This window comes from Stegodyphus dumicola, chromosome X1 (assembly GCF_044657685.1).
Source record: "Stegodyphus dumicola isolate Sdum_Otavi_A_Nest chromosome X1, ASM4465768v1".
Taxonomy (NCBI): Eukaryota; Metazoa; Arthropoda; class Arachnida; order Araneae; family Eresidae; genus Stegodyphus; species Stegodyphus dumicola.
Genome location: NC_140780.1, coordinates 184,501,610 through 184,517,038, shown reverse-complemented (window position 1 = coordinate 184,517,038; position 15,429 = coordinate 184,501,610). Strand labels below are relative to the sequence as shown.

Below are 15,429 nucleotides of genomic sequence, written 5' to 3'. Positions count from 1 at the left end.
TGCCAGTGGAGGTGTAGGTCTCCTCACCTCACTGGATTATCCCTCAAATGTGCTTTCTTTGACGACATCCCTCCAAGTTGTCGCTATTCAAACAAATTTTGATATTGTTGTTACAGTCGTTTCTCTGTATTTGCCTCCAAATGAGCATATTGATCAGCAAGATTTAAATGGTCTTTTAGAGCAGCTGCCTGAGCCTTTCATCATAATAGGAGATTTTAACGGCGATAGTCCACTCTGGGGTAGTAAAGATACAAATTGCCAAGGAAGACAAATTGAGCAGATGATCGAAGATCATAGCCTTTGTCTCCTAAATAATGGGCAGGATACGTACTTCCATGAGCCTTCAAGGACTTTCCACGCTCTCGACCTTGCCATCTGTTCACCATCTCTGTTGCCATTTTGCACTTTTAGTGTCGGAAATGACCTGTACAACAGCGATCATTATCCCATTTTTGTATCTCTTGCACGAAGAGGAGCAAACCTTATGTTGAGACTCCCTCGGTTTATACTGGACAGGGCAGACTGGGAACTCTTCTCTTCCTCCGCAGAGCTCACAGAGGAAATGGTAGAAGATGTGCATATCGATGACGCTGTGGAAGCTGTTACTAATACTATTATTCAGGCAGCTATGCTTTCGATTCCTAGAACATCAGGAAAAATACTAAAATATTCGAAACCGTGGTGGAATCGCGACTGTCATGAAGCACTGAAAAAACAGAAAAAAGCATGGGGTATTTTTCGTAGATATCCTACTCTGCGAAACCTCATAGCCTTTAAAAGAGCCAAAGCAAATGCACGAAAAGTAAGAAGGCAGAGCCAGAGGGATTCCTGGATTTCATATATGTCGTCAATAACATCCTCCACGCCTAGTAAGCGGGTTTGGGAAAGAGTTCGTAAAGCATGCGGCATATATAAAGACCACTCACTTTCCTTTTTGGAAAAAGATGGCCGAGTGATTAGCTCCATAGAAGAAATTGCAAATTCTATTGGTGAGACATTTGCTGCCGTTTCTTCCAGCCGAAATTACTCACCTGCATTTCTTTCTATCAAGCAACGCTCTGAGAAAAATCCCATTGCTTTCAACTCTTCCAAATTTGAGCCTTATAATAGAGATTTTACTGTGCTAGAGTTAAAGAGAGCTTTGTTACAGACACATAGGTCGTCTCCGTGTCTCGATGGCGTGAATTACGATATGCTAAAGCATCTATCCTATAAGTCACTGAATGCCCTTCTCACGCTTTACAATAGAGTGTGGAAGGAGCATACTTTTCCCAGTGCATGGAAGAGAGCTGTTGTAATTCCTATTGCCAAGCCAGGGAAAGATCCAAGGAATCCCTCCAACTATCGGCCAATTGGCCTTACGAGTTGCCTATACAAGCTGTTTGAAAAAATGGTAAACAGCTGCCTAGTCTACTTCTTGGAAAAGAATAATATTATATCGCCTTATCAAAGTGGTTTTCGAAAGGGGAGGACTACCGTAGATAACATGCTCCTCTTAGAGACATCCATTCGAAAAGCTTTTGTAAGAAGAAGTCACCTAGTCTCGGTATTCTTTGATATTGAGAAAACTTATGATAAGGCATGGAGATACGGTATACTTCGGGATCTTCACGAGAGTGGCTTGCGCGGCAACCTACCAATTTTCATTCAGAATTTCTTGAATACTAGAACTTTTCAAGTAAGGATTGGCTCTGTTTTTTCAGATATTTTTGAACAGGAAGAGGTTGTGCCTCAAGGCTGTGTGCTTAGTGTAACTCTGTTCAGCCTAAAAATAAATTCTGTATTAAAAGAACTTCCTCCTACCATCTTGGGATCACTATATGTAGATGATTTACAGATTAGCTGTCGAGGAGCAGACATGAGATACATAGAAAGGCAATTGCAGATGGCTCTGAATAAGATCCAAGAATGGTCAGACAAACAGGGATTTACTTTTTCGAAACAGAAAACTGTGTGCGTGCACTTTTGTAGGAAGCGAGGTCTCCATCCTGAACCTGAGTTATATCTAAATGGTATAATTATTCCAGTTGCGCCTGAAGTAAAATTTTTAGGAGTGACGTTCGACCAGAAATTGACTTTCCTTTCTCATGTTTTAAACCTGAGAAAGAAGTGTCTAAAAACACTAAATATTTTTAAAGTGTTGGCGAACACCTCCTAGGGTGCAGAGCGTTGCTCCATGCTTCGCATTTACAGAGCGCTTATCCGCTCTAGACTGGACTATGACTCAGTTGTTTATGGATCCGCTCGCTCATCTGTTTTGTTAAGACTGGATCCTGTTCACCATCAAGGTTTGCGGATTTGTTCAGGAGCAAAGCCTATATGTTGACACTAACAAACCATCACTTTATCTGAGGCATGAGCAATTGTCCCTTTTACAATATTTTAATATTTTATCCCAACCTGAACATCCCAATAAGCTGTGCTTACTTGATAATGAGTGTAACACACTATTTGAAACAAGTCCATCCTCTGTTCCTACTTTTCCTTTAAGAGTTCGCCCTGTCATTGAGAAACTTTCCCTCTCTGATATGCACCCCCAAGCAGTACAGGATTTTGAAATTCCACCTTGGGAAAATTCACGGATTCAGCTCCTTGATGTTTTCAAACATCACGTGAAGGCTAGCACTAACGAGATCGTTTACAGAGAACTCTTCGCTGAGCACAGGCACAGATATAGCAGTTATTATCCGACATACATCGACGGATCAAAGTCAAATGATCATGTCGGGATGGCTTTTGTATTTGAAGATTACATTGAGGGCAGATGCCTACACCATGCTTGCTCAGTCCTAACATCTGAACTAACTGCAATATATTATGTTCTTTTGTACATCTCGAAGCTCTGCCACAAGAAGTTCATAGTTTATACAGACTCGTATAGTGCTCTTAAATCTTTGGAAGCTTTTCCCAACACTCAGAATCCTGTGGTAGTGGATGTTCTGAAAATTCATATAAATTTAACGATTCGCAGATATGAAGTGCTGTACTGCTGGGTTCCTGGACATGCTGGAATAAAGGGAAATGAGCTTGCAGATATTGCAGCTAAATCTGCTGATGAACTGTCTAGTCGCCTTATCCCTTTTAGAGATATCTGCTGTGTCATCAAGGGAAAAGTCCGAAAAAAATGGCAGCAAATTTGGGATGTTCAGCTTCAAAACAAGTTAAGACATGTAAAACCTAGAATTGAGCATTGGAAATCAACCAAAAATCGTAAGGAGGAAGTTCTTTTGACTCGCCTCAGAATTGGTCACACTAGAGTGACACATAACTATCTTCTCAAAGCTGAAAATGAGCCTGTGTGTTTTAATTGTAATGTTTGTTTATCTGTTCGTCATATTTTAATTGAGTGTCCATGTTTTAATAGTCTTCGCCAGAAATATTTTAATGGCTGTGACTTACCTCTCGACCGTTTAATCAGAAGAGAGGTTAATTGTAATTTATTTTATTATTTGAAAGAAACTGGCTTTTATCACCTAATGTAATTTGTTTTAAAGATTGTATCTTGAATTTTAAATGTGTGGTTTTAACTTGATCTTACATGACTTCATCTTCTGGATTTGATACATTTGTCTACTTGTTTTTATTTATTGTATTTTAATTTCATCAATTGTACTCACCCCATCACGTGTTTGGCGCACTATAATCATCTTTGGTTTTGCGCCATAATCTCTCACTCACTCACTCACTCACTCACTCTATCTTGATTCTTTACAGTGATCTGTAAGAAAGCCTTCTCAGTGTCTGCTACAGAAGCAAATTTGCCTTCACAAAATCTCAAAAGAAGAGAAGGAATTAGTTCTATCAAATTTGGTACGCACTCCAAACACTGATTTAGAGAGGGAGACGATTATTTCCTTGCAGATGCATCAAACACTGGTCGAATTGGAGTTGAGCTATTTTCTTTGATCATTGGTCTATGCGGCAAATAGTGTCCATAGTCAACCGCTACAATTTCTTCAACCTCTTCAATCACCCCTAAATTACACCAGTCATTAAAAACTGCATTGTATGAAGAAAATAAATTTTGTGATAGAAGTTTCTGGGTGGTAGACTGTAAACGCTTCAAAGCTAAATCTTTGTGGGTGGGGAGTGGTACATGATTCTCCTTCTACGGAAGTGCGTCTTCATAGCGCCCCTTTTCATTTAGAGATAAAGAATTTTGGAACTGCAATTTTGCTTGCAAATCCCTTTCCTCTCTTGTGTTCTTTGTAACCGGATCTGTTATTCCGATAACATCAAGTCTTCTCAGTTCTGAGAGTGTGCCATCATTAATAAGCAGATTTGTCACTATCATTGAAGAATTTGCATCAGTATCCACAATATAAATTATCATTCTCATTAAAGTCAACTCTAACAGTGTTCAGATAGCCACCAGTTTAGAAGATAAATGTATTACTTTGCCATTAAAGAGTTTACCCGCTATGTCAGCCCCTATTAACAGATCAATTTTTGATGATTTATCTTCCCAAGAATTAATTCATCTGTCATAACAATATCATTATCAGAAAGTTCTTTAGCAAACAGTTCTAGTTTTGGAATAGGAACTTTTGAACAAATTTCTAGTTGGTCAAGGACTTCAAAATTGCAGTGATAATACTCATTTACACTGCTTAAGTATACCCAATATCAAAAATGCTTATCAGAATATTCTTTACAACCAAATAAATTATGAATAATGTTTTCCTCAAGTTTTCTGGTACTGCATTTCCTTTATGACATGTTTACTTGAATAAGATCGTTGGAAGCCTATATCGATGAGTGCACGAATTATTTTCCCTCCATTTTTACCATTTCCATGAATTAGTTTTCCATTTGTAACTCATAATCTCACATATAATGTCTGTAAAAGGAGTTTACACATACATGTTCTATTACTTAATGCTGTTTCACTAATCACATTTTCTTGTACTTCCAAAGTATTTCCCTTTTGTTCTTTACATTCCTTTAATTTTTCTTCATTGCACATAACTCTGCAATGTCTGCTGCGGCAGTTTTCGCATATAATTTTAGACCTGCCGTCTTGCGCCCTATGCCTGATTTTGCAACATAAGAAACAACATGATTTCTTTGATAATTATTTTGTCTTATCATCTAGATACATTTTTAATGCAGCTTTACATGCTCGTAAATCATGACCATTTCTGCAAAAAAGGTAGACAGTTTGTTTATTTTTCCCAGTGTCTGTAGCTTCGAAAAGTCCAACGGCAGTAGGAATGTTTTGCATTTCATTAGCAGATGGTGGGAGGGTAGAGTGTTTTACCTTACTTTCAAACCGAAATCTTCCTTGCCCAGCAATATTCTCTCTTCACCCTCTATTTTGGATTTTGGAAGGTTCGTTAAAGTAGTAAGTTTATTTGATGATTTACTAGTTTCATGTAAACCCATACTCTTTCCCATACTCTATTAACATCTTCCGGCAAACAAGATTCAACAAGAGGGTATAGCATACATGCGTATTTGTCAGACGTGATGTTTAATGTCTTAAGTGCTCTCAAATGAGTTTCAGTTTTATCGTACAGCTTCGCGAGACATGTTGCTTTGTTTCAGCTCAATGACTTGTTCAAAATTAAGCTCAACAATTCTTTCACATACAATTCTATGAGAAGATTCTCTTTGCCAAATTGTGCTTTAAGACATTCAATTACTTGGTAATAATTGTGAGCCGACTGGGGAAAAGAATCAGCAATATCTCTAGAATGCGAACCTTCAACAGTGGCTTGAATTAAATATTGAAATTTAACTTCAGGTTTAATTTCTGATGATCATGAATTTTCTTAAATTGACCCCAGAAGACCAACCATTCCTTAACATCTTCACTGAATGTTTTAAATTCGATATTTGGCAGTTTAAACCTCCGGTTTTGAACTGTAGCATTAAGAGCGCTGCTATTCCCCAAATTAGTATTATTCCTTATTCTTCGTACTTTAGTTCTAAGCCTGACATATCTTTCACTATATATTGTACTACCCTCGTACTCTTTATCAAAGTCACTCTGAGAATATTTAGGATCATCAGATAACACTTTTATTATTTCTTTTTCTGCACAAATCAAGTTTCAACCATTTTTCATCTAACTGTGTCATTAGGATTTCGATTTTTTCTATATCACAGACTTCTTTTCCTAAACAGTCTGCCAGTTTATTTTATATACTTGTAAAAGCACTTTTTAAAGGTGTATGTAATTTCTTTAGACCTTCTCTTTTTAGACCTTATAACTTATCTTACAATAATATAATGAATAAATCATTCAAGCCCGCCCACACTGGAGCATCATTAAATGGTTTAGAAGATCAGTAAAATATGTCGAAAGGTAAACTTTCCCTTTTGTCTTCTTTGCGGTGGGCAGCTTGACAAACTCCTCTAAAAATGTGATTTAATCCAGGCGAAAAATGGAGTCTTCATTTCAAACCACAAACTTACTTTAGTAGTAGTTACAAAAAGAACTTATGATAGAAACACATAAAATTAGATACAATTTACATGCACTCATTAGTAAGGCATAAAGGATTAGCATTTAATTATTCTAATTTAAGTAGAAACAACCTTCATTTATCCTAGTGTATTTTTTAGCCAACCTCTTAAGAAGGGTTATAAATTTGATTTTCTTTTGGTGTAAAATCCATAAAAATATCAAGCTTTAAAACTGAATCTATTGGGCAGTTTTTGTTGTATGGAATTCAGAAGTTAAACTTTTTGCATTTTATTTTTTAGAATAATTATAAATTTTTACTAAAAGTAAGTGTAGGGGCTAGGAAAATGTATTAAAATTAAATTTCATATTTTTAGTAAATTGATTTGTTGGGTTTAACCCGTAACTGGGGAGGTGCGGTCTCAGAGACCGCTATAGGTGTTGTTCCTATCACCGCTATTCTATATTTAGTCTGATTAAGTGGATTCTCCTGCTAGCTTCTCCTTTTGTGACTTTGATAATTCTCATCCATTGGCTAACATTTGTTGTACCTGCTTCATTGTGAAATTCTAGCCCTTTGTCTGAGAGCGGTATGTCAGACCGCACCTCCCTCTCATGGCTCTGAGACTCGGTCCGAGAAATATTATATATCCTTCTAATTCGCATTATGCAGAAGTGCTGTAAAGAATTCTTGATGACATGGAAAGTGAATTTAGCAATGTAGGTGAATGCCAAGAAGATTTTGCAAATGAAATTTCGCATTCCACGACATCAGAATTTTCTGAATCTGACAATGAATGCACTGAACCAGAGACTGAATCCATTTCATGTATAAAATATTATTATGCTTCAAGTGGTCATCTATTAAACCTCAATGAAATGCGAGAACTCCCGCGCATAATATAGTTCATCTTGCAGGATTAAGGGAATATGGAAAATTGGGTGAAAATACGGATTCTAAAAGCGTTCGGGAAGTCCTTTTCGCAAACGAAATATTAGAGAAAAAGAAAGAACTGAAAACTTTGTATTTATGTGTAAGTTGTAAAACGCCATTTTGTTTGGTATGTGCACAAAATTTATGTCACTAATGCGCCCAAGAATATGCTGAGTAAGTTGATGTCTTTTGCAAGAACACAATGTTATTACTGATAGTAAGGTAGTGTCCTTTTTTTTATGTTTCGTACAATATTTGTATTTTTCATCTGAATGTATCTATCGCATGTTAAATAAATGGAAATCATTATTATAAAAAATAATAGTTATTCTTTTTTTTTTTTTTTTTTCTTTCATAATTTACATTTGCAAGTGGTTTTTTATAAAAAAAGTTCATGTTGCAGAAAAGATGTTCCTAGTGCTGATTGACTTCTTTGTAAAATATTTTTTTTTTTTCTGTTCGAAGATAAGTGTTTATAGAATGTATGGGTAAAATAAAATTTTAATATTTTGATTAGAACATTTTATTTAAGCTATAACGAGATTTGACCTTCCCTGTTACGGGTTAAAAATGAAAAACAGGACTACTAGTTTTGCTTAAAACATTTTTATAGTTGGAAATATGTGTTTATGACCAATGGCTGTGAATATAAAGGAAGGACTTCTGTGGACATGATGTATATAAACATGTACTGTAAAAATGCTGTGAATGGTGAATTCCAGCGACATTTCTGAAGAAACTTTGAAACGTCTTTGAATTGCTATTTAGAGAGAATATATGTAATGCAGTAGAATTTTAATAATCTGAGATCGTTTAATCTGTGAATGACTCTAATCCACACTGAAACTACTCTAATCCACAGTGAAACACCGATTTTCATAAAATTCAGCATGGCAGGTGTAATGGCAATTTTTATCTGTGCATAATATGAAAATAAAATTTTTAACAAAAATGCATTTTATTTGTAACATATTTTGATTGAAGAAGTAATTTTATTAAAGATATTTAACACTTTCTGCATTTACTCTCTTATCTTGCAATAAAGATGAATCCTGATCCTCTGCAAATTTTTGGCTTTATTTTTTGGTGCATGTGCATGCCACCGTTTTTAATACTAATTTCAAATGTGTGTGATAAATTATTTTCGAAATTATGTGCATGTGTCAAAATTTTATTTACTTTTTCACAACTTTCCAGGTGTTGCATTCTAACTTAAATGCTCCTTGCAGCTGGTTTGTTTGTTCACACAGCGCACAAGTGGGTTTACATCAATGACGAGAAGTAAGAAATACCTGAAAAAACAGTACCAGTAAAGATTTTTATGGTGCTACAAATGAAAAATGTGATAAAAGGGCAAATTCCTAAAGGGGGGAATTAATAACCCAAAATTTTAGTTTTAGCACATTTTGTGATGATGTGAAACCAGTTGCTCATGTGTGAAATGTAATCGCAGAGTTACCATAGGAAATTAATTTCAAGTAATTCTCACAGTTGGGATGGAAATAATGTATTTATTTAGTTATTCTTTTTTCCCCCATTGTTTAAGAGCATGAAAATATATTTTGAAAGTTATTTTGCTGGTAGATATATGGTATTTTTTATAAAAGGTTTCAATGCAGTTTAAAAGAGTCCATTTCTTCTTCAAGTAATCTCTGTATTTTACCTGTCCATCACATTTTCGTCTTGTAATGACAGTATTTTTTGTTTAATTATATTTGAAATATGCAGTAGTTTCACATTCAATACATCTTGAAATAATTCTTAAAGTGTGTGTGTTTTAATTATTTTTGAGCAAACAATGCATATTTCATGTAATAAAGTGAGAGATGTAAATAAAATTTAGAAAGACATGACCTGTAATCAGCACAATTCACTAATGTGCACAGTCTGATATATGTGAATTGTTGTGCTGGAGCAGCATTGGAAGAAATTTCCTTCTAAAATAAAAAACTTTATTAATTATAACATATGTAATTACAAACATAACATTAACTATTATGCGGATAATAGATAGGTCTGTATTGGTATTCTGCTTGCTATTATATAGCATTTCCAGGGTGACTTTTACCAACTCTGCCAGTGGTAGAATTTATAAGTTCAAAGTTGGATGGAAGCAAAGTTGCTTCAACTAAATCCAGTTTAATAGGGGAGGAAGGTTGTCAGACTTTTGATTGATACAATGTATTAATAAAAATGAATGAAATTTTTCTGTAAAAGGAGCTAAATAATTTTTTTTTTTTTTTTTTTTTTTTTTTACTTTAAGGGAAAAAATGTGTAATTTTGCTCACTCTGTACTTGGAGGGTTTTTGTAAGTGTTGCAGAGAATAAATATGAGTATTAGTATGGCTTAGCTTAGTACTTGTTATGGAAAGTTAAGGGGGAACTTTTTATTGTTCAGTGATGTATTAAAAATGCATTTATTTTCTTTCTTTTTGTAATCATAAAAACCTTTCATATGAATTTTGTAATCATAATCCTTTGACATGAAACCAGTTTCAGTGTTTTTCTAAAAAAATAATCACATAAAAGAAATCAAGAAACAGCATTAAATCTAATGTAATTTTCCGGAGAGATGAAATGTGTTGACAGACTACACTTTTGTAAGTGTATTTCTGATTTAACATGCAGGTTGTAATTATTTACTGCTATATTCAATATATCAAATAATTTTTGGTAATTGGTTTTTCTATTAATTTGCTGTTATTTTTTGCTTTAAATAAATCATTTGTAATGATGAAAGTATGTCTGATGATTTGACTTAAAGTGTATTTTAAGGAAAATTTTTTCATTTCGTATTTACTTTTTTAACTGGTGATAAAACAATTACTTTGCTTTCAGTATTAATTTCAATATCATCTGGAATGCCAAACCACTCTGCATCAATTCAGGTAATTTTTTCTTTTTATGTACATATTAATAAATACATATGGCATATTGTTATGTATGCGCCCTTGTGAAAGTGTACTTACAAGTTGTTTCAGTCATAGGAGGTTTTGCGCTTAATTTGTTAGAAGCACAGTGGATAAGGTAGCAAGCGTTATAGCAGTGATGTACCTTTCAGAAATCCTATAGGTAAGCTTTTGAGGTTTATTATAACCAGGTTGTAACAAAACTGGTCAAAAAACATAATGATGCTGCAATATGTGGTGATATGGTTCTGCTGTTCTAAAAAGAGATGGACTTTGTGACATGCTTGCATCACAAGATGTTGCACATTTCATTTTCAAAAAAGCACTGTCGATATTCATGAATTGGATATAAATTTTCTTAATTTTTTAGAATCAAGCAAAATGGCAACCGTATATGGGCCTTGATTTCAAGCGCAATTGGACACTGGTCCATCTTCTTCGGGACCAAAATATTCTGCAAAATGGGATAATTACAAACTTATTTATTTCAAAGTAATGAGTTGAACAAAATGAACATGAAAGTATCAGCATCTGTTAAGAAAAACTTAAAAAAGGGTGTGGAAAACTATGATACTAGAATTCTAAAACGGATAGGAAAGACTGGATTGGAAATAATATTAACTAAAGATAAATTTTTCTGAATGTGAAGAGCTGCAATTAAATCCAGTCTATTAACTGAAAAAGCTTTATGGATAATTTTTGGGGTTCCAAAGTCAAAATTAAGATTCCAACAGTGCTTTGTTTCTCCGTTTGGAACATAAGTTTCATGTTTCTTGACATGAAATATTAACATCTTATTTAGTTTAGCTGAAGCAAAGCACACCAACAAGATACGCTATAAATTCACAAGACTAAATGTCAGAGTGAGAATCTTTAAGAAGCAAGTAATGAATTTTATTGATAGATGAGAAATTGATCTGAAAATTGATTTTCTGGAGAATCTGTGCAATTTCATAACTGATAGGAGGATGATAAGGAATCATGACAGGGTTATAAATCTTATTTGTAACAGTGAAATATCTTTTTTGAGGGCTAGATGAAGTTCATCAGTGTCCATGAGAAAAAATCCTCTGTCGTAGTAACTAATTTTAAACATTTGATTTCATGAGACAGAACACTTCTGAAGAACAACTTTGAAACTGCAATGTACATAAAACAGAAGCTATTTTTTGCTTAGCAGGATGACATGACATTACATTGACGAGGCAACGAGAGAAAGGTTTATGGTATTGCTGAAATCAAATTCATTGCACATAATTAGAATATCAAGGAAAGGAAGGCAGTTACCGATTTAATTTCAAAAGTGAACTGGATAGCTGGAACAGTTAAACTCATAACAGATAAAATCTGGACTAAATCTCTTTTATTATCATCAAAAAGTGTGAATATGTCATCTACATAGTGAATCAAGAACCAAAAAGATTTTCTAAATAATTGGTCACAAAATAATGCATGTAAATATAAGCAAATATTGAGCTGAGGGGATTACCCATATCTAGTCCTTCAGTTTAGTAATAATGATTACAAACATAAAATTTGTTTGGCTCAAACTTTAGTAAAGGAAACTAACTTCTGAATTTCAGCATGTGTAAAATGGAATTTTCAGTCTGGTTTCAAGACTTTTTAATGCTCTTTCAACCAGACTATTAGTAAACAGTGATTTAAGTATAGGCCCCATTTGCTACAGATTCTCCATAGTTTCTGCAGAAACTCCTTAAGATCTGCAAGCCGTGTGGGGGGGGACTCACAGATTTTGCTGAAAGGGGGGATTGGGGAAATGGTATGCAGAATGGAGCCAGTTTATTCATTGCATGATTCGTGAAATGCTTGACATCATATATCACATGTTTTGATGGTCTTACTGATTTTGAAGCAAACTGTAGTTCATCAAATTCCAATCCTTATCTGTCCAAATAAGCACTGTGCAATAAGGGCATGTGTTACGTTGATAAAATATAGCACGTGCTTCTTGTGAATTGTGACTAAACTGGAAATTTTTTAAGCTTGAAGTATGCTGTCTCAGATTAAGGTCAAAAATTATAAATGTGGAGATTTAAAGGCTCATCTTCTACAGAATTTCCATGCATTGAAGCATGTGAAAATCATGCACTTTGCACTAGCGACAAAGACTTGTTACTTGTACATAGTGTAAAATGTGACTACAGATGGCATGTATTTTCTCAAAGGCATAAAGAAATCAATGCTATAAAATAGCTTGTATTGTTCATAGAGCTAAAAAAGTAGTAGAGAGAAATGAACCAAAATAAGAAATTGTGATCACATTTGGATACAAATGCAAGAAAATTAGAAATAATCTCTAAAAATGAATTCAAAAATTTTTGAGCATGAATTGTGGATGAAAAACTTCACCAGTGATGATAGCATGCAATTATCATTATTAAACTACCTCAAGTAAGTTATAAATGCTGTATGCTTGTCAATAAAATACTGATATTGTACTATTCGGAAAGCCACAAAAATATCAATTATGTGATTTGAACAAGATATGTAAATTTTGTATTAGTTAAATTTATATTAAGCTTTGTGATTTCTGTGTTGAGTTGTTCACCTTTTGTTGAACTTCTATGTAGAGTAAAAAATAAATAAATTATGAACAGTTTTTTTCACATCAGAAATAATTCTAAAAGTGCATATAATAATGATACGTAGACTAAAAGTGAAAAGGCTGAAGAACAACAGCTTGGCATGTGCAGTGAGACCAAACTGTTGACTGAAATACTGTGTAAATTAAGTAAGTTACAGAAGTTATATAGTTGACAGTTTCAATATAGGTAAATTGTCTGCTCCACAAAAATATTTGTGCAATTCTTCTCAGTATCACTAAGCACAATTGGTAGTTACACTTCAAACTACCGATAATGTTAAATACAAGACAATGCAAAGTGCATCGAAAGGGCCAGGCTCACACAGAAGTCGACTCTCAACTGAAAATCTGAGAGCTAATGTTCTCTCCGATCTTATGTAGTTTCCCCCTGGTTGACGAGACATATCTAGTTGCTTCCATTTCTTGAAATTACTGGAAGGCATATAAGGTTACAGTTACATATAGGAATCATTTACAGTTACTCGATTAAGATACCAATTACAGTTATACTGGGGCTAGAACAAAATGTCGCCAAATGGTTGCAAAGTTTGATGACTTTTAGAAAATTCTTGCCAAATTTGGTGACAAAAATTAGTCGTCAAAACTATTGCCAGCTGGTTGATATATTACTAGTTTAGTGACACAGTTACTTCAGTTTTTCTGCAGAGCTCATCTCTTTCAATCATTTTATATTTCATGTTGGAAAAAAAAAAAAAAAAAAAAAAAACTAACATTTCACACATAATTTCACAAAAATTACTTACAGATATACAAAATTCAAAACAATATACAATAACAAAAAATGATTAAAACTGGTTTCATTGTTCGGAATATGCAAGCTTTTTGGAGGGGTATGTTGCTCAAAAATGAATTGTAATCATACTTCAGACATGGTGAGAATTGGTGACATAATATATTAGTGTATATAGAGTACAAGAAATGAATGTGTAGCTCGTAAGCAACCCAGATGTGATGTATTAATAAACATAGGTACAATTATCAAGGCACAGAGATGTATGGGTGTTCAAAGGTGCACCCATGCAATGTTGCCTAAAATTTTACAACTAAAGTAGCAAGAGAAGAATCAGAAAGTCACAAAAAGTAGCACATGGCATTTGAGATCATGGGATTTTGGTAATACCATAGTTATGTATGTTCATATGACTTCTGACGTCATGACAAGTTCAGTCTCCATTCGTTGTGTAAATTATGAACTGTAATTCGATTCTTAGTGATTTTAATTACGAATCTGAGTTTTGCCGAAAATTTTAAAAGTATGGTGCTAATTTATCCATTGTTTAAGCATTCATATTTTACTTTTAATTAATCCTGAGTTAATTTATTTTTTTTTTATTTTAAATTAATTTCTTCATATTTATTAAGTGTTTTTGGACTGTTAGCATCTTTCTGGTAATTTGAGTTGGCTGTTCCTTTTTCTTTTGGAGTTCCAGTTCATTATATTCTGCTTTCTTTGAATTGCTAATGCTTTTTCAGTGAATTTTTCATTCTATTTGGCTGACTTATTTAATTTTATCAGATTTCCAGGTAATTTTTATTTTTATGCAGGTAATTATTTTATAGAGCTAATGTTAATTTGTGTTCTTATAAATATAGGCCATTTTCAGATACCGTATTTCATGACAATGAAAAAAAAAATATATATATATATCAAATTATTCCATTTTGTTTGATCATATTTTTAATTCTAATAAAATTTTTCTTTATTTTAATATAAATAAACTAGTACTTGAATTAAAATATATTACAGAGCATATTATCATAACATACTTAATAAATTTATTTGTGCCTAGAAGGGAGGAAACATCATACAAAAATGTGCATGTTTTACAAATAGAAAATTGAATTCAATAGCTCTTCATCATCCTGCTTATTTTTTTTTTATCTGTTATCTTCATTTCTTTCTTTTTATATAAATCTGGGGTATATGAATGCCTGCATGGTGAGAATTACAAGGTAAACACAGAAGATTTTTCTTCCATTGACAACTTCATTAGAAATATGGAATCTAGGAATTCTACACTTTTGATTGAAATGACTCTTAGAGTACCCTTTCTTGCATTGTTGCAACTGGCACTGAAAACTGTTTGTGCCTACTCTGTGATTTCAGGATTGCAATATGCGAACTTCTGTATAAGCCTAAATAAATTGTTTATGTGTTATTAATTAATTTTAGTTGATACACTATTTTGGCATATAAATGTTTATGTTTAAAAATTTTAAAGTCACAAGAAGTAGTGAAAGGAAATGATGGAAAAATTTTGCAAATTGACATACACATAAACTTGTCTTACAGGTTTGACAAAAGTAGCAAATTTCCAAAAAATCACATCATCTGGCAGCGCTGCACCCATGAACTGTAATGCATTTCTGACATCATTGGCATATGGTATCACTTGCATTCTGTAAGATTCTTAAGGTGTATCATCGATGCCCATAACATCTACAAAGATGGGTGCCATAATATCATCAAAGTTGTCCTTGGGAGGGTCACACACCAGAGCTTTCAGATGATCACCAGAAAAGTAATGAAGGCAGGATAGGTCAGGCAATT

The 15,429-nt window shown here is 33.7% G+C and overlaps 1 protein-coding gene across 3 annotated transcripts in view; it reads left to right on the top strand.

Moving 5' to 3' along the window:
- The window catches only part of LOC118186050 (AP-3 complex subunit delta-1-like), a 401,929-nt gene that overhangs the window by 190,731 nt on the left and 195,769 nt on the right, over positions 1–15,429 (top strand). For all 3 annotated transcript variants that reach the window (XM_085808093.1, XM_085808094.1, XM_085808095.1), the window contains exon 10: positions 10,182–10,231. In XM_085808093.1, coding sequence (XP_085664219.1) covers positions 10,182–10,231 — 50 coding nt within the window. The remainder of the gene's footprint in view (positions 1–10,181; positions 10,232–15,429) is intronic.